Source organism: Lathamus discolor, chromosome 3 (assembly GCF_037157495.1).
Source record: "Lathamus discolor isolate bLatDis1 chromosome 3, bLatDis1.hap1, whole genome shotgun sequence".
Lineage (NCBI taxonomy): Eukaryota > Metazoa > Chordata > Aves > Psittaciformes > Psittacidae > Lathamus > Lathamus discolor.
In genome coordinates this window covers 84,134,319-84,161,190 of record NC_088886.1, presented here as the reverse complement: position 1 = coordinate 84,161,190, position 26,872 = coordinate 84,134,319, and the positions used below count along the sequence as shown (strand labels likewise).

At 36.5% G+C, this 26,872-nt stretch overlaps 1 protein-coding gene across 5 annotated transcripts in view; it reads right to left on the bottom strand.

The window, feature by feature from the left end:
* The window catches only part of PDE1A (phosphodiesterase 1A), a 228,392-nt gene that overhangs the window by 23,292 nt on the left and 178,228 nt on the right, over positions 1–26,872 (bottom strand). For all 5 annotated transcript variants that reach the window (XM_065670188.1, XM_065670183.1, XM_065670185.1 and 2 more), the window contains 9 exons: positions 26,017–26,133; positions 23,839–23,979; positions 19,066–19,166; positions 17,497–17,622; positions 12,130–12,231; positions 11,890–12,010; positions 7,856–7,937; positions 6,191–6,311; positions 4,505–4,689 (listed from right to left, as the gene is read on the bottom strand). In XM_065670188.1, coding sequence (XP_065526260.1) covers positions 4,505–4,689; positions 6,191–6,311; positions 7,856–7,937; positions 11,890–12,010; positions 12,130–12,231; positions 17,497–17,622; positions 19,066–19,166; positions 23,839–23,979; positions 26,017–26,133 — 1,096 coding nt within the window. The remainder of the gene's footprint in view (positions 1–4,504; positions 4,690–6,190; positions 6,312–7,855; positions 7,938–11,889; positions 12,011–12,129; positions 12,232–17,496; positions 17,623–19,065; positions 19,167–23,838; positions 23,980–26,016; positions 26,134–26,872) is intronic.

Below are 26,872 nucleotides of genomic sequence, written 5' to 3'. Positions count from 1 at the left end.
GTGCCTGCAGGTACCATGCAGAGGTCTTTCAGAAGAGACATTTCTTATTCAAAGTTGCTGCCCACAGAGGAAATAAAAATAAAGCTGATCTCTACTCCAAAGATGCAATAGTTGTCAGTTTTTCATATTATTAGTATCAAAACTAAACACAGAACAGTGTGAGACCCTCATTCACCCTCACCTTTTTTCCACCCTGTCCTGGTGTAGTCAGACATACCACCTTTGAGCCATGCAGCCCAGTGCACTGCCAAAGGTGTTGAGGACAAGATTTGTCATCAATCACTTTCCACACAAATAATTCAGCTTTTGGTCAGGTCATGTAACAGTTAATTCTTCGTAAGAGTTATGCAAGAATGAAATAGTACAAGTAACACTGCTCTTGTATTATCCTGAAGATGAACAATGTTAGCATGCTTCAGTCACAGGCCCATTTGACTGCATGTTGTATTCCGTCATATTATACTACACAAGGTGAGTGATCTAAGCTGACTGTATAATTATAATTATACTTATTTATCGCTGTACTTTTATTTACAATGACATCTACTGAATAGAGGGCAAGCATGATTACTAGTCCATACCCCTTTTGCTCTGAGCTTGCCAACCACTAGCGACTTAAGATTAGTAAAACTTTGGAACATTTTTATACAACAAAATAAGCATGATGGAATACACATGGTAGGGATAAGAAATAAACATTGTGTTTTTAAAATATTAGTCGTTGTGTTTCAATTTCTCTGTGTTCTAAGAATTTCACCATGAAGGATCTCATTTGATATTTAAATCTTTCCCAACAAGTTGTGTGTTTCTTACAGCCTTCTCTGTAGGTCGATAATTTCCAGACCTTAAAATCCATTTAGCAAATGTTTTCTCTAATGGAAGAACCTCTCAGACTCAGCTGAGCATCAACTAGCACAATTGCAAATAGCAGCAGCACAGGATGGAAGTGTGTCTTTATCACTGTGTTGAGTTGAACAAAGACAGATTATCTGGTGATTAGGGGTTTGGAATATTAATTAAACATCAAGGCTTTCAAATTAGAATCCCAGATGTTTGATCATTATGGTAATTCCCTGTTAACAGCATTCTCTGAAAGGCCTGAGAAACATTCCTCTAATTCTCCAGTGGTGAAAGGTTGAGAACCCTTAGGCTATAGAGCACTGAGCTCCTCTGCATCAATTATACAAGACATGGCCTTTTTAGCAAGATGAAGCCATTTTATTTAGTGAGCCTTCTGTTAAGGAAGCTGCCTAGGTAGATAAATGCTTTCCTTACTAACACAGGCCTTTCCAAAACAAAGCACACTGTTCCTTGCACAAGCTGCTTGCTCTGAACCAAATCTCAACAAAAGTCTTTCCAGGGAGGGGTATCACCAGCATCTCCAAGAAAGCTGCCCTGTCAACAACACTGTCAGTGTGCCTTGGTTTTCTTGCTCTGGACTGGACTGTCTGGGCATAGGAATCAGATCATCTTCTCCAGCCCTGCCTCCCAACTAGTGGTACATGAGTAGCCTTATCCTGAAGAAGTGAGAAGCTGGAACAAGTTTGAATCATACCTAGCAAATTATATGGATTGTTGCTAGTTTCCTTTTTATATTATTTGTGTATCTACATTTTATAGAGACAACTGTTCCTGAGCCTGTTAACTAATCTGGGAACAACGTTTGCAGAGCCCACTGCCAAGAATGCAGATTGTTAACAGCACAAGTACTGTTTATCATAGTCAGATCAGGAAGTATGTTTGGAGATCTACGCTAACAGTTTACTTACTACCATGGGACGCTGTCCTCACACACATGACTTTGTCAGTGTACTCAGCTCTTTGCACTTTTTGCAAATTATCTAGCTAGGAACAATGACAGCAATAACAACAGTCCTTTCACCTGGCAGTGATTTACCCCTGATATTTCTTCCCCCACTATGTGCTCCTACTAACATATAAATAAAACAAAACTACATACATATGCCTAGAGCAACCTAAAGACTTTTCATCAAGCAATAGAGTTAGACAAGGTAACATGAGATCCAGATAGGATGGGGAAAATTATCTGAAGTTCGAGGTCTCAGGTTATTCACTTGCAAGCTTAGTAAAACTTAAGTGCAAACTGAAGGGAATTCCAAGTGGAAAGGGAATATATTTCAATATTTTTCATTATTTACTAGATGCTAATTTTGCACAGTCTGATTAAGGACTTTCAGCATCTGCAGGGTGCAACTTCAGAGCAGATATACTGCTGATATGGACCAGTTGGGGAAGACTCCTTCTTCCATTATGTGAAAAGCAACTTGTGCTACCTCAGTGCTCTATCTAGGACTATGTTCACTTAGTGAAAACCTCTTTTCCAGCAGCCCTAAGTGCCCACACATTCCATTCCAGATGAATGGAAAATATCTTAACTTTCACAAAACCTGTATAACATCCGCCTACCCCGCCCCCCACAAAAAAAAAAAAAATTGAAAACCAAACCAAAACCCAACACCTTACTATCTCTGTACTACCAAAATATAAATCTGTACTCAAAAGAATTTGCAATATTCACTGCGTTCCTCTAGATTCTAATCAGGCACCTTAAAGGTCTCCATGTCATGCTCGTCAACTGCAGATGTTGCTGCAAGTAGTCTTTTTATGGGCACAACTTTCTATAAATCTCTTCCGTGCTCTCACAGAGGTTTCGCAAAACAGATTTAAACATAATCACACAAAGCTGATACTGTTCATCAAGCTTTGGCCTCAAACAGCTATTTTCACTTACTCAGCTATTTTCCTAATGTACATTCTACCATAATTCCATAACTCTGTTCAGGAAATACTTAGACACATTTCATTAGCCAAGTTGATGGTAGAAAAGAAGGGCATCATAGATTATGGACAACAACAATCTCAACAAACTCCATATAGTCTTGAACATTATCAGCTCTGTTTTTCAAAGCAGAAAGCTTGTCCAGAGTTTCCTGGATCTTGCTGGTCCTCACATTAATATTGACTGTACAGAGAAACAATCATTTACCGAGAAAAATTCTTCTATCTCTTGCTGTGTGAAGCTTTGTGTTTTCAAAGGCTGACAACAGCCCAGTAAAACTGATCTATATGTATCAGTAATTTACAGAGCACTGCAACTGAGAAATTATCTCTTTGATAGCACTGTACTCCAAAACAATATACCAAAAAGTTGATGTACCAAAATCAAACAAGTTAGTTATATGTAACTGGAAATGGCAGACTTCCAGATAACAAGTTCTCAATTTTTCCATATTGAATTACCTTACATGTAGATAGCCTAGGGCTGTTTGATTTCTGCAGACTGTAGCTAAGTGGTCTTTTGCACCAATGTCTGCTATTAATACCAATCATCTCAAATACGCAGCTTTGTCTTTTTGACCAGTCAGTATTAGTTGAACAATACCAGAAGAGGCAAACAATCATGTAAACCTGCTCATGAAGAGACAATATTAGTTAAATCACCTCAGCTTTCCCTTCTACCCAACAGTCAAATCAGTGGCAATAGATGTATTGAAGCTTGTTTTTACTTAATGTTCTCCTAACAAAAACATGCATTTGCAATTTAGCACTAAATTAGAATTTAGCACAGCTCAGCAGTGCTTTTCTGTCTTGTTTGGCACCTCTTTGAGGAAAACACTGCTGCTTTGGGTGACAGATGAAAGACAGGCACTGGGTTAGAGGATACCATTTCCTGCAGTCATTATCAGATCATGTACAGCAAGACCAACCCCAGCAGTGAAACACTGCACTGAAATATTCTAGGTGCTTACCTGGAAGCAACACAGACTGTGGCCAAAATATTCTGAACTGGCATTCACTTAACATAGATCAAGGTTATAAATTGCTTTCAACAATTATCATGAATCATTACACTCAGAAAACTAACTCCAGAAAATTTTCAGGTATGGCTTATGAAGTAAGACGCTTGACGCAAGTTTGCTTTAACTATCAACCAGCAAATGAAGAATAACTTTTTGCCTTGTTTGGGTCTAATACATGCTGTGAATGCCCAAATTTTTAGATCCACTGGGTCATTTAAACAACTGCCTGCAGCATAGTCTCAAGAAGCCTGCAATACTGGATTTTGTTCCATACAGTGGGGAACAGATAGCATTTCTAATAGCAAAGTACAACTTTCACATTTCTTAAGAACTGTGGCAGCACATACTACTTTGAATTGTTGATTTTGGCATTTAAAGCAGATGTCAGTATCAGTTATGATTACATGTGCAAGAATGCACATTTCTAAATCAGACCACTAAAGATGAGCTGGTCAACACAGAGGCTTATTGTACAGGGTGTAAGGTTTCCTCTCATCACCTGACCACCTACATCTCTTTATACCTCCTGGGAGAATAAAACAGGACCATCTAAACAATAAAGACATAAAAGATATGAATACAAGACAACTATGTATTTTTGTAGATTGAAGCAAATTAAAAAATAAAATTAATGGAAGGTTAGGGAGTAACCTATAAAGACTTTCCACCTTAGCATATCATACCTTCTACTGCTAATTCTTTCCATCTTTCTTTGTTTGCTTGTATGATCTTCATCAAGTTGGCCTTAAAGCTTGTTAGGTCTACAGTTGCTAGAGAATTTTCTGTGTGAGTCCCTCCATCACTTGTACTTTTAAAACCGGGTCGTCTTTGTGCTTCAGCATTGCTTACTGCTCCCAAACTATTTTGGCTGCAGAAGGGAAAAACCCCTAAATTATTAACACTGTCAGGTAACTTTAATAGTACACAAACAGCTAATTTGAAAAAAAATTCCCTAGGACCTACATGCAATCAGTAACTTGAAATAATAGTTTTCACCAAAGAGTGGCTGAGATACAAGACATTTCTTCAACTCATGAAGCTGTAACCCGGTACCAATTCTTACCAACTTTTTTCCAGGGAATTCTTGAAACAAATGCAATAGCTGAAATACATTACTTGTAAGTTGTTTCTTGAAAGAATGTTTATATAGCTACTTAGCTTCTTAGCTATGTTTTTGAACAGTGAATGGTATCTTTGGGGCTAACATTAAAGACATCTGAAAGTAATCCCTTTATCCTGCACCTCACTTGAAGAGGCTTTGCTGGATGGTAAGACTTTGTTCATCCACCTCTCAGTCATGAACATCAACTGAAAATGAATCCTAGAGCTATTAACCAATTGCAACTGCTAATCACTCATTTGTGAAGAAGAGAGCAGGTAAACAAATCTGTTAGCAATGCCTTAGTTTAGCACTGTCCTCCAAACCACTAAGAACCCTGCCATAAATACCGACTTCTAGTAACTTCTGCTTACTTCTAGTAACCAAAATACATGTAAATTCCTGATCAGAAAAGTTAGGTTCATCATTTTACAGTTAAATTCTAAATAATGCACAGCAAGTGAAAAATTGCCCTGAGCAGTTATCATATTAGTAGCTTCAGTGACAGCTCGATTTACAGTTTTAAAATTAAAAAAATGCGCTAAGAGGCACTATTTGTAAGAGCAGCATCCGATTACTGAACAATGCTTTCAACATGGAGTCACTCAGATAACAGTGTCTGTCACAGCAAGTTTGTTTAACAGATAACTTCTATAATGATGCAAAAATCAAGAGCTTGATGGGCAACCCCACCACCCGCCACATCTCACTTATACTCTATTTAGATCTCTCAAGTAGACTATAAGTGGAATCCATTTTGTCTCAAGGGTATATATCAAATAATACTAATATGGAAAGGTGAAGAAGAAAAGTGACCTGCAGCATAGTAAGAAACAGGGAAAAAACCAACCCTGAAACCACCTTCACCGCCTCCACTTCCAAATGTCTCTGAGAAAGAATGACTTTTGGTACTGTTAATTAAAATTATACTGAAAATGGATCAAGATAAGAGAACCAGGAACTCCAATAATTTACTGCAAAGCTTATAGTCAAAGGAAAAAAAATTGTTATTAGATATGCTGTAGAAAATCGACTTTATATTTTACACATGTGTATTCTGCTCGTTATTGTGCTTTTGCTTTTTTATATGCACAACTGTCCAGTCAATGGAGTAATAGCATACTGCAAATACAACATGAAACCACATGGTGGCAATACCGTACAGCTATTTAAGTTACTTTTCCAACTGCTAAAATAATCGCAATAATTCTGAGAATAACATTATTATGTTAATTTATGTTAATTCAATAACTAAGCAGTGCATTCATACCTGGGTGCCCCAAGTGCAGGACTTTCAGATTTTGACGCTTCCTCTATAAGAGGCATAACAATTTTCTCCATTGAGTCCGTAAGAAGAGAAAATGTTGGTTCTACTATGAAATCAATGAAACCTAAAGAAGAAGAGAGAAAAACAGATTTTACATTTCCACAGCTCTCAATGCTAAAAAAAACCCTGATATCAAGCCGATTTTCTGACTGTAGTCCTGATTCAATATACTAGATACCAGCAGTATAATCTTGAAGAAAAAAAACACAAGTAAAAACAAAGCACTTGAAGCTGTATAAATGTAACTAGATATTAATAATTACAGCTTTTGATTCCTTTTTCTTGTAAATTTTATGCACTGCAGAACACACCTACCATCTGGAATTAATAGAAGGGAATCTACCATTGAGTCAGGGGGCTAGAAGTCATACTATCTCTTTTGCTATTCGGAGCTTCTTGCCAAGGAGTTAATATTTCAAATTGCTGTTTGTTATTCTGTGGAGGTAAAGTGTTATTTCACAGTGTGTAGGAGTGTTCTGTCAAATCAGTGAAGAGAACAAGTAATATCCTTAGAAGACAGCGTTCATCCCACAGTTCTGAGATGTCAGCTCCGAACAATGTCTTTTACATTTTAAAGTGCTCATCAAGGTATGGAATGACACAGTGAGAGAATGAAGCATTATCCTCTGCTGAGCACTTAACAGAAAAAAAAAGAAAGCTAAAACACGAGCTAGCAATGGATTTCCAGATGTCTTCATACTCTAACCATACAACATAGCAGAAAGGTGAGCAACAGTGCTTCAGCCTAGGATCCAGCTTCCCTCCTGCTATAGGTATGATACGATGCTCAAGCACATTGCCTTTCAAGTCCCAGTGAAATGGAATAAAGGACATTTTGAGTGACAAGATTAGACACGATGACATGCTTCAATTCAAGGGTAAGACTGTCACCTATAGAATACCTTCCTAAATACTCTGTTCACTCATGTAAAAAGTACAGCTGTTGGTAGGACCTACTGCTTTACCCAGTATGCTTCTAGGGTATGTCCTTGTAACTAGCCCTTGTGATCTTTACCAGTTTTATTTCCTTATTATTGCTGATGGAAATGGAGATAGAGAGAACCAAGAACCACATTTCTGAAACCAGGAAGCTGAAGTTTGGCCACTCTTGACCAAATTGCAATTAGGACTGACAGAAACAGAATGCAGTGGTTCTTGTCAATCCAAGAAGGCTTGACCCTGCCACACTTACAATCTTAACTGCAGTCCAGATATCTAATGTATTAATTAGCTGTAAGTTGAGATTCATCTATAAAACAGTACCCAGCTTTCAGATTATAGAAGAGACAGACCTGTGAGTTCTTGAGCAAGAGTCAAACTGTCTGAGGACACGATCTACCAAACCCTAAATTGTGTACAGTAAATGTTGGGTTCATGTCCGGTACTTTGGTTAATCCCTCTCTTACCCTTCTTTGGCATCACACATGCTGAAATTACTTCATGTTCTTTTGAAATCAGCACATTTCTGCTGTAAAAGCATATGAATTTGGTACAGTTGCAAAGAAATACCTTCTATGTAACGGCATTTGGAGCACACAGATGTATACGAAATGCCCACATGATTTTACATGCTCCTACACATACAAGAAAAACATGACTTGTCATTACCTATTTGGGACTGAGCAACCAAAGTAGACTTGCGGTCACAGAGTGGGGAAAATTGAAGACCTAAAGCAGCCTCCTTGTCTCCCTGCAAACAACAATATTTAATATTACAACCACATATTTGACAGAGGGGCAGACAGACTAAGAAATCTGAACATTCCAGTATTTATTTATTCAACAGATTACTTTGTTCATTTATATTCCTAAATAAAAACAAGCCACAGGCAAAAGAAAACCCCCTCATGTTTTATCTTTAAATTTTCAGGAAAAGTTGAAGTCAAACTCTAACTTATATTCAGCAACTTTTATCTAAAGGAACTTATTGCAAGCAAGTTCTCATCCAGAACAAGGCACCTACTGATGAGATTTAACATATATGAAGTCCTTCAGTATTCACAGGTTAGTCCTGCTGACCCCAGATGTAATGGGATTGGAGAGATTTAGACACATTTGCAACTGTAGGCCAAATGCTAAATGTTTCCTTCTGTCACACTGGTTTACCACATACTTCAATGGATTTACATGGGACAAGGGCATGACCTGACTAGAACTCATTCTCGCTAGCAGGCATATGTCTCTTCTGCTGAAGCCATAGAAAAGCACAAGCTCAATTTCATTACAACAATGATTTGTACGACCTATTTCTGAGAATATTTCACACCTAACACATTAGAAGAAGGTTTTGTCATAACAGTCTTAACAGACCAGGGGGTGTTATCTCCATTTTCAGTATGTTAGACATGCAAGTCAGCAACTGACTTGCTAAAGCTCGAAAAGAAAGTCTAGTGGCTCAAATGCTGCTGATTGCAGGTGGGCTGGACTAGTTGACCTTTGAAGTTCCCTTGCAACCCAAACTATTCTATGATTTTATAAAAAACCTGAAGAGACATCATTCAAAGGAAGCTATAATTTATGTTGCTGGAGAAGCCTAGTCCCCAGAAGCACTGACATTACAGATACAGGAAAACTTAGCCTTTCAAGTAAAATGAATCAACATATTACATCAGACATGGAGACTGCTGTTTCATGACTATTCACTGGGGAGCAGTACATGAATATACCATTTTCCCAAAGATCTCATGAGAAGCTGATCATGAAGGGGGCAGTATCAACATTCCTTAGCCTTTTATCATGTGTCGTTGAACTAGACTTGGGGAAAGTTTAAAACTATAATACCAATAAACGCACTTCAGGCACAAGAACAGATGTAGCTCACAGATTGTGTTTCATGTGCAAATGGAGAGTTTTATCATTATGGCCTTTAAATTTTACACATAAGTGTTGATAATTTGATTTCAGAGTGTAGATGAACACATGAATACTTACTACTAGGAGCAGTGCTAGTAGCATCTTCATGTAAATGTAGGAGCCAGACTGTGATATAATATAAACTGGGGTACTTCTAATGATTTCAGCCGTTGTTAAATACAGGATTTCTAAAGCAATATTGTCTAATCTTCCCTTAACTACGTATTTTAAAAGAGAAAATATGGCCCAAGAATCAGTTTGATGGGTTTTTTCTGTTTTGAAGTAGCTCTTTACCCTACTCATTAATTACTTTGCAATTAATATAATACATGATTAATACTTAAATGTCATATAAGTCTAAGTCTATAGTAAATGTAATAATGGACAGAGCACTGATATTTAAATTGATCATTAGAATTTCATGAGTTTAAAATAAAGATCAGTAAGTAAAAAAACCCCCACACTTTCCCAGGTGCTGAACTCCCTTGACAAATTCTTTTTTTTGTGCTTTTGGATCTATTCACACTGACAGCAGAATGTTAAAGGAGCTGAGATACTTCTTTGAGTGTCTTGAACTATGTATTTCTTTATTTTAAGGTTTCGAGATGGGTGGGTGTATTTCTATTTTAAATGAGTAGCTCATTTTTTTTTCTGGCATTATAACACACTTTCTGTAGTTGTGGCTTTTAAGCTTAATGCATTGTTTGGCTTTTTTTCAACTGTCACATTTTAACTGTTAGCTGCAGTTAACTAAGTTTTGTTGTCTACGTGAATGTTCATTTTTGCTGGTGCACACTACTTTGAAAGCTGCCTGTTAAAGCAATGGTTTTGCATCATCAGTTTCAGACTCTGATGCTTTTCTCTGTAAAGCAGTAGAAGTAGTTGAATTACTATCTTTAAAGAAAAGAAGAGGAATTAGTGTGAGGTGTCCCTGCCCATAGCAGGGGGGTTGGAACTAGATGATCTTAAGGTCCTTCCCAACCCTAACTATTCTATGATTTTGTATACATTTGGACTACTTCATCTTGGTTGAAACAGATTTGGAAATCCCAGAGATTTTCACCACGTGCTGATATCGGCAGACCAGAGGATGCACAATCAAGCCAGTACATACAGGAAGCAGAAGACCTACTGTGTCTACACTGCTCAGTGCATTTATGCATGTAGTGTTACTTGATCGCACTTTACATTTGTTGGAACTACTCCACACACACTGTTCTTAGTAGTATGTATAAAGAGTGATTCAGTTCCTTGCACACTCCTCTACAGCCTGAAAGACTTTCATATTGCTAAGCTGCAGACATACATACGTGGTGATTTGATTCTACTGTTAAATGCTTTCTCAAGTGTTTGAGCAACTTATTTGGGATCCAGTTACTTCTAATGAAAGGATAAAGAAATAACTAAAACATTAGCTGATCCTATGCACTCAATGACCAGTGTGATACTGTTTACTGCTAGTGCTATATCCACTAGACTGGACACATTGCCTCACTGTCCCATGGGCTCTGTCTAGTCTGTCTCCCTGTGTCTAAAATGTTTTTACAGTTGGTCATTCCTGACCTTTTCAAGTAATATATATCTGTGGTAATCTGCTCCTCCTTTTTCTTCTCAAGTACAAAATCCTCATAATTTCCATCTACAGAAGCAAACACAAACTCATGATTCTACTCAGTATTTCCACAAAACTCAGTCCATTCATTATTACACTAAGGCATTCTGTGCAAAGCCCGGAGTCAAGGCTGTCCTGATGCTCCCTGCTGAGAATTCTTATAAAGGACCTCTAAGAACCAAGCAAGAAACTTCTCGGGCAGATGGGCCTAATAACCTTATACTGACATACTGACTTTTTTATTTTCTGACACCTTTTTCCCATCTGATTTTGAAATGGCAGCATAAAGCAAAATACAGTCAACAACAGCAAGACATACACTGTTCCATTATCTGTATTAACCATTTTTAAACCATTTTTAACAGTAGAAACTGGGTAACACTTAAACTGGATTTGGATTATCAATTATATTAAGTAACTGCTATGTTCAAAATGTGCATGGGCACAAATATTCATCACTGGGAGAGTATTACTTTGGAGAGATGTGGTTTTTTTCACCTGCTGAGGTGAGTAAAAAATTGCAACTGTGACACCAACACCTACTGGGCTTTCTTTTTGAATTCAGTATCTCACAGAAATTAAGACTTTCACAAAGGTGTGTCTTCATTTTTGTTTTAGGATATACGGCCACAATATTAACAGGATGATACCATCTACTCTCTGGCTTTCGATTAGGCTCTTATGAAAGCAAAATCTTCAGATCTATGTGGCATATGCATGGGCAAGTACTGGCAAGGAAAAGAAATAGGAGGGCTTTCTGAAATATGAAATGGAGACAACTTTTTCCCTTTGCTGAAAATGAATTCTTCCTATTTTCAAGCCCCTCATCATACCCTGCTAGTGCTTCTTTTTTAACTCAAAGCATATATAAATCTCTGTCTACAGAATGAAAACAGCTTGACAAGTTATATTATAGCTGAAAGAAAAAAAACCTGCTACAACTCAGAATCCTGGTATCAGCTGAAACAGATATAGATCCATAACAATTTAATCTTATTCATGCACATATAAATTGAATTAATGTCAGTGGCATGTGTGAAGAGTATAGAACATATACTACCGACTATGCTTGTCAATCACAACCAACAGCATTCTTGATGGTAGACTTACGAAAAGATTTATTTGTGTAACCACTGCTTCTTGAACTAGACTTATTAAAGGATTTTAAAAATGGCACCTGTCGAAAAAATTCTTCCATCAGGGCCATGGTCCACCGGTAGTGCAGTTCCCAGGATTTTGCTGGATGGCTTATGTCTGCTGCATGTAGAATCAAAGACATGGCTTTGGCTTTGTCTACCCTGTCAATTCAAGGACATGCTCCAATTATCTCAAAACAAAAGCAACTATTTAAGTTCTTTTCTTGTACATGAGCTCATTGAAAAACTATAGATAAGGAACAGAATGGAAAATAACCTACCCCTCTGTCTGCTGGAGAGTATGTCGCATCGTCTTAATTTGTTGAAAATGACCTGACATATCTGTAGACAAGACCATCTCAATGACCAAGCTACGCAATTCCCTATGAATAATTAAAAGCAAAATGACTGATTACATTTAATTTATTCTATGTACAGTACGTTTGTTTAAGCAGTACTTGTTAATTTATAACATTTTAAACAACATCACAGGGTTTATTACAGTTTAAAAAGCATTTAAATAAATCATTAACAACTTAAATGTTGTATCCTAAAGCAATTCTGCAAAACCAATGTACTTCAGAAAATGCACTCTGCAATAATTATTTCAGAGTCACGCTGTTTTGTAATTCCTCTTTTCTAGTGTGTAAACTAAAATCACATGCAGGTCTGTCATCTATTGTAAGTCTTTCCTTATTTTTCCAGCAGTATTCAAAAAAAAACAGTTGGTCTTACCACCATACAAGAGGGTATATTTGTGTCTTTTATTACTGCCCTCATATTAGTACAGAGCAGGCATAATGCTAAACCTATGAAGAAGGCTATGGAAAACTCAGAAGAACAAGAGGTATGACAACTGAAACCCTTATCAACATTACACCAATACATGAACATTATGACAAACTACCCTTCACATTAAAAATACCTTATGCTTATTTCATAAATCAAAACAAGTTTGGGATTTATAATTTATCTATATCTTGTTATTGTGATCAGAGATGCTGGCTTGCCAATCAGCTTTCTATTAAATGAATATGAAATAGTAAAACATGAATCATGTAAGAAAGTGTATTAATTCTGATTGCATATGAATGTATATTGACTTTTGTCAACAGTAATTACTGATTTGGAAATTCTTCCTTTAATGTAGGAGGGCTGTATATAGACCATATAGGAGCCTGCTGGGTCTTTATTTACATGTTTTTATACATGGCCTAGGAGGATTTACGTGCAAGTGTTGCTTATATGTATCCTGGGGAGAAGGTAGCATATACCTTCATGGGCACAATCCCAACCTGAAGAATGTCCAAGTATCACTTATAACTTTAGAATCCTGCTTTGGTCATACTCACGGACCTTTCAGATTGTGTTCATGTCTTGAATTTACCTAACAAATATGTTTCTTGAAAGGACTGTTTTAAAGAGGTAATTTGCAGGGCTGTTAGAATAGTTTATTATATAAACTATTAAGACTGTTGTTGAGCTGGTACTCCTCATTGATTTCTGTGTATTTAGTCCTGATTTGCTTTGATATAACTGAGTAAAGACTCAATCCTCTCACTTCTACTCAATAATATGCAGCCATAGCAACCTGTGTTTAGAAAATGCCTTGCCTTACCTTATCTGACCTCGTAATAAGATACTAATTAATTTGCATCCCAACTGTTCCTCCTCCATACTGCTTTGAAACTGTACCCTTCAAACACAGCCAAACCCATTTAATAAAGAAAAAGAAGCAAAAAAAAAAAAAAAGGGAACAAACGGCTAAGACTACATGAACACTGAGACCTCTGCACTGCTAAACCCCATTGTTTGTTAAGACTGAAATAATTATCACTTCCCCATTCTATGGGAGATTTTCCTAGGAACTTTCCATGTCCGAACTTTCAAGAGTAATGAGAAGTAAGTTCACAAGACACACAGAGAAGCTACACACTTCTTTCAGTTTATTCATACTGTTGCAGCAGCTGACAAACTAATTCTTACCTCCATCACCTGAATAAGGATCAAATAATGTAACACTGTTCTCCTCACACACTTCTGAAGAGTTCAGGCCAATAAAAAAAGCTGCCTTAGAGGTAAGGAGAGGCTCCCCACCTACAGTCTGCAGTTTTTTTCTGCCAGCATCTCATCCATCATCAACAGAGTGATGGAAAATTGAGAACTGACAGGGAAATGTTATATTTGTAGCTTTTCTAGAGCTACAAATGCTCAGTCTACTACCATTGCATAGAAGATTACTCTTGGACTTAAACCATTCCCAAACCGTTTCCAAGGAAAAAAAAGACTATCTCAGATTACATATTGAAGGAGACCTCAGCTGGTCTCGTAGGTAACTCCTGGAGAGAAATCTCTGCCCACTTCATTAAGCAGTACACAGCTATATGCATTGAGATAATATAGTTAGCACTGCTTACGCTACTGCAGCGAAGAGATATATAGGTCTTGTCATCTTTAGTTCTATGATGGGAAGTGGTAACTGTAACTGTATTCATATACAGTGTGTAGTGATTTTTGGGGGCCCACAATTGGAAGATTACCATTTTTGAGTATTCAGTCTCCTTTTTTCATAAGTAAACTGTCATATCCTGTACTGTTATCCTTTCTTAACCCTCCTATATCCATCTGTCCTATGGATAGGATATGGATATAAAAAATATATAAAAAAATAGATATAAGATGAAGTAAAAAAATTACATGAATAATGCTGTAATAAACAACAGACAAGGAGTGGCTCTTGAATTTCCTGGAAAAGTAGGTAAGCAATAAACAGAAGCTAGCTTTACCTGGATTTGTCAATGTCAAAGACATTTAGTCTGTTGGAAATTAATGGGGAAAAAAAATGCAGGAACAGGATCAGATGAGCAAAAGCAAGTTGAGAACTGAAGACGTAAGGTTCATCTTGCAAGTTGTTGCAATCCTGCTTTCCTCAAACAGAAGAATCCCAAGGGAATTTGTGAGAGAAAAGCTGTTCATTATGCACTGTATATAAAGCATGTTTTTTAGGAGTCTGTTTTAATATAATCAGGCAATATATCATATATCAATACTCAGTCTGCCATATGACTGGAATTATTTGGGGTGTTAATACCATCTGACCACCTACAACTGTTGATGTAACACATAGGCTGCTAGAACACTAGAAGCCTGGTAAATCAAAGGAGAAAGGGGACAAAAAGGGATTCCCCTTTAGTTATTTAGGGGCACTATGTGAGAGAGACAAGACAATATGAAAGACTGGAATATATTTTCAGAGTTGAGAAAAAGAGTGAGAAATGACTATGAATGTCACATGCATTATCCACAAAGGACCTCGTCATCAGAATGTTGGCAGTACTTTCCTCCTCAGACCCAAACCCTATGTTTTAAGCTTAATTGAACCTGACAGTTTATTAGTGCATTTATCTTCTTAATGTTAACATGTAGAAAAGAAAATGTAATACTATAAAGCCATTCTCAGTCATTTTGCTTCATCTTGCTGAAATAATTAGCAGAACCACAGTTTAAATAGGCAGTGGTGTTAAGTTTTTAGAAAATGAAATTGCTGCAACTTAAGAAAACAGATCTGACAGTAGTCAAGAAATTAATCAGTGCCAGGAAGTACATAAAAAAGTTGAATGCATTATCATTTCCATTTACTGCCAATTTGATTCAGTCCAAACTTCGAAACTGTTAGTTTAACAGCATGATTTTCAGTATAGACCCAAAAGTTACCTGTAGTAATAATTAGAAAATTGAAGAGCTGCTTTTAAGCGGCTAACAGATCTGTCGTTGCACCAGTTAATGACTGTGCCTGATTACAGGGTAACAGGAATTTTTGGATATTAAAAATGAATACTAGAAAACCATCATTTCCATGACCATCCCTCTAAATTAAAGTCTCAAACTTCAACAGGTTATGCAGGTTCTCAGACAGGCACTTTGGAATTTACTGGTTTGAAAGTACAGACTGCAATTGTCTAGCTAAGAGACAAAATATGGAACTGAGTGTCCTAATTTAGTTGCTTGAGCTTATTTGTCAGTTCATACATCTCTTCTAAATTTTACTGAATAGGCCCAACAAGAGACAATAAATTACTTTCTCTGATTGCCAAATCCCACCAAACTCAAACTGGCTGCATATAATAGTGGACTGCATCTATGCAGCCACTCTACAAAAAGAATTTGGAAGCTAAAATAAGATGCTGCAGGAAATCCTAACTGGGTTACAGTGAGAGGAGGCTGAAAAGCAAGCACAAACACACTGTATATGATTGAGCAGCTTCTGAAAGCATGTGGTAGTTTATCACCTGTTCAAAAACCACGGAGAAAAATGCAAGAAAAATTAGAGCAAAGGGTCCATAACTGGACCTTCTCACTTTGTATTCAATAAAAAAAATAAAAATACTTTAAGTGTTTTGGAGTATCTACAGAAAAAAAAGAAAAAAAAAATTGAAACCCAAAAGGGTTGTCACATGCTAAAGACTTTTATTTAGGGGTGCTCTGATCATGTATGTAAGTAAAATCATGTAAATCTAGTATATGTAACAGTCCATCTGCAAGTATACACAACACCAAAACTTGTTCTCACATTCACATATTCCTTCATAATAGTACAGTTTTGTGAAACTATAAATAAATCAGAGTGTTCAAGGCCAGGTTGGACAGAGCCTTGGGTGATATGGAGGTGTCCCTGCTCATGGCAGGGGGGTTGTAACTAGATGATCTTAAGGTCCTTTACAACCCAAACTATTCTATGATTCTATGATTCATATATAAAATATACATTTAAATATATATATATTTACATACATATATATATATAAAAATAGCTTTATTATTCATGGTGGCATCATTCACAGTAGGAGACTTTCCTGGAAGTTGAACATCCCTCTCTGAATTTACAGGCCACTTATTTAAGCTATTTTTAGGATCTGTGAATAATACGTGTGTTTACAATAACACAGAGAAGATATATTTTAGGTGTTACATAGAGTCATTAAAAATACACAAAGATAAGATGTACTTTTTAATAATGGAGAAAGTCTTATCTCTAACACTTGTTCGTTTTGGTCTTATAGGTCTTAGTATTTGTGACATAGCAATTACGATCCTGATACTTTCAGCTGGTCAAATTTTATTCAGGAGTTACACTACAACAGAGAAGGAGAAGAAAAAAACACATTTCCATAGTGCTCCTGGGCCTTTACTTCATTATATTTTGACTCTCCAGTTAATACAGTTTTTAATGCTTAAGCAAGAAGTGACTCTGCTGTGCTGTTGTGCAGCAGAAATCCCAGAGGCATTAGTGCTCAAGCTGGCAGCAGAGTGACTCTGCACTGAGGTTTTAAACCACTGTTAGACAGCAGTAACCTAGCTCAAGAAGGGGAGCACAGTGATTTTCCTGAAGGGATATCTCACCTGACACTGTCCATGCAAATTGTTCTTCATAAATACACAACCTCATTTGGACTTAATATGGTACCTCCAAAACAGTATTTTTTTACACCACAGTGTCTTCCCTAAGCTCTAAATATCCATTATACTTTCCAGTGCCAAAGTTTCTTCCTGTAATCTGTGCTCCTGAAACAGACTCCACGAGGAAGGCCTGTTTCTTTTTATTATGTTTAAATAGTGGAATTAAGTTTGAATTTCACAGTAGGTCTTACCTCCAGTCATCTTTGGTTAAATTTGTCAGGATGTTCATCTCTTCTTCTTGCATGAGTCTATAAGCAGCACTTACATGATGATTTTCAAGAACAGAACGATCATTGTACAATATTGCAACATCTGACCTGGTGTTAAAATAAAGGCAGAATTTGCAGTAGCATCCTGATGACAGCCTTGGGGAAGCAGGACTATGTATTCTCTATAAGAACTATTGAAAATATGTATGGAACTATATTTATTTGTTCTTATTGTATCAAATACTGATAAAGTTTCTATTCTAAGTGCATAAAAAGTCATTATTATACCATTGTATGTACTGTTTGTGGGAAAGTCATGGTTTTAAACACACAGTGCTTTATTTATATAACATTTATATAACAATGTTTTATTTATATTTGACAAAAACAGTATCCTTTCCCTCTTAATTAAAGTCTAATCTACAATACCAAAAATACATACAGATCTTTACAAATTTTGAAGCAGTACTGATTTATCATAGTTAACTTCAAACATCATTAATTCTTGGCAAATTTGTTTCCTCAAGACCTGATCTTACTTGCTAAGCAACCTTGGGTCTCCCCTCTCTGCTACACCTATGTTCTGATAAAACTATTCATGAGCATTTCAATTTGGTCAGCTGAAAAGTCTGTACTAGAAGAAAGGTGTGATGATTTAGCAGCACAGTTTACTATGATATTAATATGGTAAATTCAACATCTTGTTCTGTTGAGCAATTGTATATACTGAGTGTAACCACCCACATGTATGATATGATACCAAGGAATGTAAAAAAGGAAAACAGGATTGGAACCTTTATTTAGAGGGAACAAACCATAACCTACCTAAATACATTTACATCCATAATCCCATTAAAATCATGAGAAAATCTGTGATTTGCCAATCACATATATTTATGAAGCACACTTTGATCCTCACAGCTACTTACGGCTATTTTAAACAGTTCTAAGATCTGCTATGACAGTAATTTAATCAGCTTTTCTCAGGTAAAAGAAGCCTGGATTCATGGCCCTGGCATGCCACATCAGGACCAAGTTCCACTAGGAGGGAAGAATGAGCCTCATCACAAAGCAAATACCGGTTTGCAAGTATGCCCAAGAAAAATTCAAAGGCTAACATTAATTTTCCACTTTTGCAGAGCAAAATATTAATGACAAAACTAGAAAAGTAATATAAATTTGGAACTACAAAAAGAAGTTTACTTTTAGCCAGATTATGCTGAGGGAGAAAAGAATTATGTCTTTATTTCACCTGCAGATCTAGATTTGTTCGTTATTGAAGGGCACATCTCAGGGGACAAGTATGTTACGGATTTAACCCTGACCTATCAACTCCAAACTATGATAATTTCAAACACTAACTCCTTACTTTTCCACACTATGTTTGTTCATGTGAGCAGTCCCATTAACTGTACAAAGGCCAAAGAAACAACTTGTAAAATCAGGAACGACCTGGCTACTTCATGGCTGTTTCAGTTAAGAGGCATGAAACAGTTCAGACCAATGAACAGAAAACTCCAGATACCACATTTAAGAGACCACTTCACATACCTTGTCTGAATATGAAAATTGTTTGTGGTCCCAGTATGTTCATAATCATGGACGGCAGCTGCGAAGATCATTGCTAAAATTTCCAGTTCTGTGAGCCAGTGCTGGTAAACAAAAACCAAATTCTAATCAAATTTTCTATAATAGCCTAACTCAGATTAAACGCTACAGTATTGGAAAAGTTTTGTATCACTTTCAAGTAAACTTTATTCTCGTCTTAGTCCAGGTAACTATATATTCATAACACCTCAGTATTATACAGTAAAACACCTCCTTGTACAGTAAACTACCTTGTACTTGTTATGATTTTTCTAAGACCAAATTAACATCCTTGTGGTCACTAGGAAAACAAATATTAGCAGCAAAAAATTTAAGTTACTAAGATAATTGTATGGCATATTTTGTAGCTGTTTTGAGTAGCAAGTATCTAATCTACCATCCCCTACATGCACTCACCAAATTATGGTATTTTCATCTAAAAACTTGATATGAAGTTAAGGGTATAATTTGTCTTTTAGTCAGCAATATATATGGCTCATAATAAATTCTAGGTACAACATCAGCATTAACTGGATTTTACCAGAGTACGCAGCACTAAAATTAGGCCTATGGAAGATTTTCCTGTTCTAAATTTTACCATAGTTTGTACTCATGCAAAAAATGGGTGTACAAGGCTAGTATACAGTTACACAGAACAAAAGGTAATACAGGTCATGTATACAAAATAATGCAGACCCTATAGTTTCGTGCACTTTTATACCTCCTGCTAACTAAGACTCTTCTGTATTGTTCAGTTTGTAAAATAACCTCTGTTATTTTATCTTTTAAGTTCTATTTCTTGAATGATAAATCATCCTTGAAGAGAGAATTTACTCCAGCTAAAAATGGGGGCAGAAAAATTATACGATAATTAACCCCCGCAGTCATAGGACTGATTAAGTCAAATGCCAGTCAAGCATTTCCACACATATTTCAGATTTTTTTTAGTAAAGTAAGCTTCTGTACTAAAGGACTGAAGAATGATCTCATCCTTGTTCACCCATATATGCACATACATGTGTATGAATGGATATAATTTGTACAAGTTGCCAGAAGCAGTAAAAGCTGCCAATAGTAGTATTTCTTTCAAAGAAGAAAGGAAACAGTCAAGATTCATAAGCAATGTGAGAATAATGAAATAGGTCATTCAGTCAACGAAAAAAAAGACTGCTAAGGAACAACAAGTACTGGCTGTTGGTGAAGTATAGATTTAAAAAGGTCACAACAGAGGAATGAGAATGTACTGTAAGCAGATCTAAAAATGGAAACGATGACCTTCATCGCACTGTGTGTCACAAGAAATCAGGCCATGACCAGTCCTCGCTTTCACAATGTTTTCAACATACCAAATAGAATAGAAAACCAGAAATTATTAGTGACTAAAGCTAAACATAAACTTTTTCTTTAAGATGCCTTTCAACGATCAGCTTTTAAAGTAACCAAACTAGTTGCTAGACAATGCATTTGGAAGAAGAAAAGCATTCCTTACAACAGTATCTATAGGCTACACAGAAACTTCATATGGTAGTATATAAAAGCAAGTATTCTAGGGACTGTAGCTGTACAGCTGTAATTCATATCAGTATTCAAAACAAAGAACTAGAGAACTACTTTATCCAAAGAATTTCTAAGGAAGTCAGAGACAGTTAACAAGTGTTTTTCCCACAGGCAGAAGGAAAAGCAGGTATCTGAAGGTCTGCAAGACTGCGAAAAGCTGGAACCTGTTTCCCTCCTGGAAGATACTATGCCATGCAGGTGTAACACCTATAAGATCTCTTCCATTGATATTTTCCAGTATTATAAATTGCTTATAAGCAAATAGATAAACTTTTCATGAGCTCTGGTTCAAACTATTTTTTTTTAGACTATGATGGATTAAAAAATGGTTAAGAAAGGGAGTCTCACAATGCACTTATTGACAGTAAAGACATTTTTCCTTTAGTTTGAGCAATACAGGTATGTGGGAGGAGAAAAGGGATGGTGGGAAGATGATCGATGACTCAAAAGTTCTCAAAATACAAGATGTATTCCCTGGAACTTGGATTTTTAAATCTTTATAAAGATGGAGACTTCATAAATGCAAGCCTGACTTATATATTTCTGTCTTATCATCTGGGATTTAATCTCTTGGGAAGGTTAATAGATTGTGTGCCATCTGTGTAACTTTCTAACACATTTATCTGCGATGATTGGATCTTCTTTCTTAAGACAGACAGTAACTTTCTGAAAACACAATGATTATTTTATTTCTTTAGCTCTTACTCTGAATGTATGTTATTCTTCGCTGGAAACTCTATAAAGGCTTCTGGAGGAGCACAAACTGATCAAATGCTGAAACATGACTGCTTATAAAAGATACAAAATGTATGATTTGAACAACAGGAATCATGAAAAAGATTTTCTAAAGCCCACCTTTTTGAAACATTTGCTTCAGTATATTTTTTAGAAGTGAACAAGTAAGACAGCAATTGTTTGGAAGATCTGGGAGTTAACATCAGTTTCTTAAGATACAATGAAAGCACAAGAACTGCACGCCAATCTGCAAAAATACGACAGGAATTTGATATAGAACTGCATCAAATTGACTTCAATCCAGGTGTTTGTTAGAAGGTACAGCAGAGTTAAAAGAGGCATTACAATGGACATACTCTGAAAACTATTAGCCTGAGGAGCAAACTTCAAATTGTTATTGAGTAGGGTTCTGTAAGGTTAACCAGGCAACAGGAAAAAAACCCAGCAAGTTAAGTAGACCATATTCATGATATTGATGCATTCACAAATGGGAAATGACATTTGAGACAGAAATACTTCGCAAGCTACAGAATCACTAGGCCCTCTTTCAAACGCTGATTTCTATAAATGTTCCTTCTCCCTGGCAAGCTGCATCTGTTTGAAGGCACTCTTCACTAAGTGTTGTCCTAGTTAGATATCTTTCCAAGAACTTTCCAATGCCATAATTCAACAACTCAAATGTGAATATTTAAAACCTGGCCTAATTTTAGAGGAATATTTTGTAGCAGCATGGGAACATTAATAAGGTAACAGCAATAAAGTCTAACCTTCTCCAAAAATAGTTATCCAAATCACTTCAAAGTGCTGTTACAGGGTTAAGATGCTAATAGTGTTACACTTGAGTTGGAGAGACCTTTCTCATTCTTGTGTGCACCGATGGAATAGCAGATACTCAAATACGAAGCAGGTTCCTTCATTCAGTGTTCGGGGATACACAAAGTGTTTTGTAAAGCTGTTTAATCAATGGCTAAACATCCCAATTGGCTAGTATAGCTCTGGAAGCTGGAACCTTGACTTCAATCATAAAGAAAATCTGGATGCTACTGTCTTTTTTGAAGAGCAGATGAGTACAGTTACAATAGGCCGAAAGGATGTTTATAACATATAATACAACAAAGGGATTTTCTTCCCTCTTAAGTTGCTGATCCAGGTGTATACATGCAAGAAAGATGCCTCACATCACTTATCACTTGCAGTTGATCTTACAGTAGAAGACAAGGGTAGGATAGGAACCATGATTTTATTTGTTCAAGCTTCTTCTTTTATTAAAATATTATTTTGATAAGTGAATAAAATACACAACAACTTTGAGTTGGAGTCATCTTGGAAAGAGCTGTCCTTCAGTCTGATACGGAAGTCCTTTCTCAAGAAATCATCTCAATGTGGAAAGGAATTTTGGCTGGCCAAAGACTCCAGGGTTCATTCTGCACTCTGTACTTCTGTTAAAATGCAGCTTTAGAAACTTGATGCTTAGAAGCAAAACACTTCCTTCAAACAGTAGAATCAAAGCCTGCAATGACTAGGGACTCATTCTTGCCTCCACTGAAGCCAAAGGCAAAGCTTTCACTAAGAAAAGGCTTAACATAAGTGAACAACTATCATTCGTTGTGGATGTATTAGAGCACAAACATCTAGAATCAGTCCTTAGAATTTTTCTGCCCGAGTCTTGCTGAATTTTTTCATGGCTCTGCCAACAGATCAGACACTTACCACTTCCCACCTTTTTTTTTTTTTTTTTTGAAACAAGTGCATTCAGAGTGAAGACAAAACATCAAAAGGCCACTGACTGACATGTCTAGCAAGCTGACAGTGAGGATACTCCCACTGCCGGTATTAAATCGAAGTGTTTAGAGTAAAAATGCTTGCACAGACTCACTTCAGTTCCCAAAGCAAATACTAAAAAATATTGGGATATTTCAACAGTGCAAGGCAAATGCAGTTTTCTACCGACTGTAGGGACATAAAGTATGCAAGAACAATCCTAAATATGGTTATAAACTGAAAGAAAAAGCAGCTGCAGAATACTTGAGTAAGCCTGCACTGATTCAGTACATCTTTCAATGGCCAAGACCTCAGCAGATACTAAAGCTTGCTTGCCTCTTCACACCTCCCAGGCTCTGATGTGGAAGCGAAAAATTGTCATCTGCCACTCCTGCAAATGTATCTCTTTTAGTATGATATGTAATACTCAAGCTCAGGCAATTAAAAGCAAAAAGAATTTAAGGAGGATTTTTTTTTCTTCCTATTTTCCTCTGCACCAGGAGAGTTCCAGCCTGGAAGAACTGTTAAAATGACATAAATTTCACAGCCTGGATGGTAGTTCAGAATCTATTCCTGCACAGTTTTCAAAAGAGCTTTTTCTTTAAGAAAAGGAACACATACACATTTATTCTAAACAGCAGGGTTTGAGAAAAGAAGTAAATTGAACTTTGAAGTATTTCTTACCATGATACCAGTGTGAATCATTATGTAATGCACAGTTTGAGTAACGTCAGCTGCATGGATCAGATTGTGATACGGGTTTTTGTATTTGCTATAACCAACTTCAAGAGCTTCAGCAAATGAAATAAGATTGGGAACAGGGATCTGGGGAGAAGTAAAAATTAAAATTATTGTTTTTTCCTGCAATAGCTGCAAAGTTAATCATGCAAGAAATAAATTACAAATAAATGTACCATAGAACTCAGTTAAGAAACAATAGAAAAAATTAAAATGTAAAGGCCTAATATTTAATATGCATCAGGGAGTCTTCATCCAAATCTTATAGATCCAATATACCTCTACATACACCATGCATAGCATGTGGTTAGCGTACAAGAGGCAGCAGAGCTATCAAGCAAATGGTTTTCAAGACATGTCTGTCTGTACCAGGAATGCATAGATTGCCCATATAGTAAAGGCATGACAGACAGGAATCTAATAATAGGATTATCCTCTTTTCTTCACCAGTTTTACCTTGCCTGAGACAAGATTTCCTTAAATCTGATAGTACGAATTCCCTTCCTTCTTTTCCTCCAGGCAACGTATTATTCAACAGGTATTATCTAGTCCCATTTATTTTCCCATTGTGCTGGTTTTGGCTGAGCTACAATTTTCTTCATAGCAGCTAGTATGAGGCTGCGGTTTGGATTTGTGCTAACACTGTTGGTAACATGGCAATGTTTTAGCTATTGCTCAGCAGTGCTCACATGGAGTCAAGGCCTTTCCTGCCTTTCATAGAACCCCACCAGCAAGTAGGCTGGGGGTGTACGAGAAGCTGGAAGGGGACACAGATGGAACAGTTGACCCCAACTGACCAAAGGGATATTCTATAGTGTATGACTATGCTTGGCAATAAATCTAGGGGGAAGGTTGGCCAGGGGGCTGCTGCTCAAAGACATCAGTCATTTGACGGTGAGCAATTGTTTTCATTTGCATCACTTGTCTTTCCTGAGGTTTATTTCTATAATATTATTATATTATACTAATTATATTATATATTTTATTATTATTATTATTATTAAATTCTTTAACTGCTCTCATCTCAACCCATGAATTTTCTCACTTTTATCCTTCCAGTTCTCTTCTCCATCCTGCTGGGGAGTGAGCAAGCAGCTCTGTGGGGCTTAGTTGCTAGCTGGGGTTAAGCCACAACACACATATAATGAAATTACACTTTCTTTAAGATTTTTTTTCTTCATTTAAAACTCTCACAAGGTAAACTAGAACTAGTAAAGATAACTAAAAGGTAAACTAAAAAGTGGGACTGAGAATGGGCATAAGCACACTGAGACAGTAATATCATGTACTTTCTGACTGTGCTGTTAATGGTATCCCTGGTATGGCTCTGACTTCAAGCACACAGAGCTTGAAGGGAAAATCTTGATGGGATATTTGTTAACATATTTGATGGATTATTTGTTAAAATTAAAATATTGGAATCGACTTCAGGGTGAGTCAGCCGTTTTGAAAGAAGAATGGAGTTTTGCAGTGGAGAGATTTTGAAACTATAATGAAACATTCATTTGGTACTATTATGATAAATTTGGCATTTTGATCCATTTTTTATCTCAGCCTTTTGAAGTTGTTTGTAAGTACTTCATATTGTATTCCAACACCCTTCAGACACCACTGAAAAGTTCTCCATATATATCCCAAAGTTGGTTAGAAAAGGAAGGTTCATATGAAACCCCTGCACAGTGGTGGGTAACATACTATGATCTAGGCCATGAAAAAAGTACTCGGAATTAACAGAAGTTTTCTGCTTTATTAGGAACCTTTGTTCCATGAAGCTAGGATACTGATCCAGTACCACTGAGTAAATAGGCTGCTTACATACTCTGCTTATTTGATGTTTACAGCGTCTAACTGCTCACTAGCAACAGCCCGTAACAAACTGACTTGACATGGGACTACACAGATTTCCATTTTTTGGGTTGCAGAAAAATTTGCATGCTCTGTGTGAAGTTCCATTTTGTAGAACTATTGGCATATTACAATGTTTGATTTGCCTTATTCTTTGAAATTCTCCACTGCATTGTACAATTAAAAAAAAACATTTCAAACATATCCTATCTTTCTTGTATTTTAAATTTGACATACTTATACTTGCATACATAGGTTTTTTTGTGGCTAGTTTCTAACCTTGAAACGGCTCAAAAGGTCATATCGGGTAAACAGCTCATACATCATAAACTTCAGACTGTGCTCTCCACTTGCTTCATTTAGGGCAAATACGTCAAAAGACCATTTATCAACATCCTGTAGGTGAAGGGAAAAGAAAAAAAACCCACAAAACCAAGCATATAATTTCCATCCGTTTAAGTAGGTTTCTAGTTAATCACTGGGAAAGACATTTTGGGGTTTTTTGGAGGGAAGATGGAGAGTTTGGGTGTTTTTCTATCGTCCAACTCTTTGAAACTCCTACTGTAGATAATGACTATTTCAGTATTAACAATGAAAATCATTGTGTCAGTTATGAATAAAATACTTGCAACATGACCTATGCAACTCTGTAGGCCTTAATCTTTCAAATTTAACTTTCTCCACACAAATTGTCTATAGAACCTCATAGAGCTAATGTGAACACCCAATCCTTTAACAGGCTATTATGCAATGCCATTAGCTCTATCTATAGCCATATAGCAATTTGAGAACAATATTAACAGCATTTGACTTTTAGGAGAAAAGGCGAAATACTACATTCCCAACAAACAGCATTTTCTAATTGCATACATAGCCATAGGAACTTAATTGCTATAAAAGATTGCTTTTTGGGTGAACTACAGTAATGCCTTTAATTCACAGCAAATACTATACTCGTTCCATAAGCTGCAGCTTCTTTTGTTAGCTCTATCCCAATACTACTACTCCTTTTTCTTTCCTAAAAAGGAAACAAAGGCTGCTGAAATGCTGATTACCATATCATTGGGAACAGATAAAACTGTGTCACATTTCTATACGAACTTTTATACAAATTTCATCCTATTGCTCTAATAGC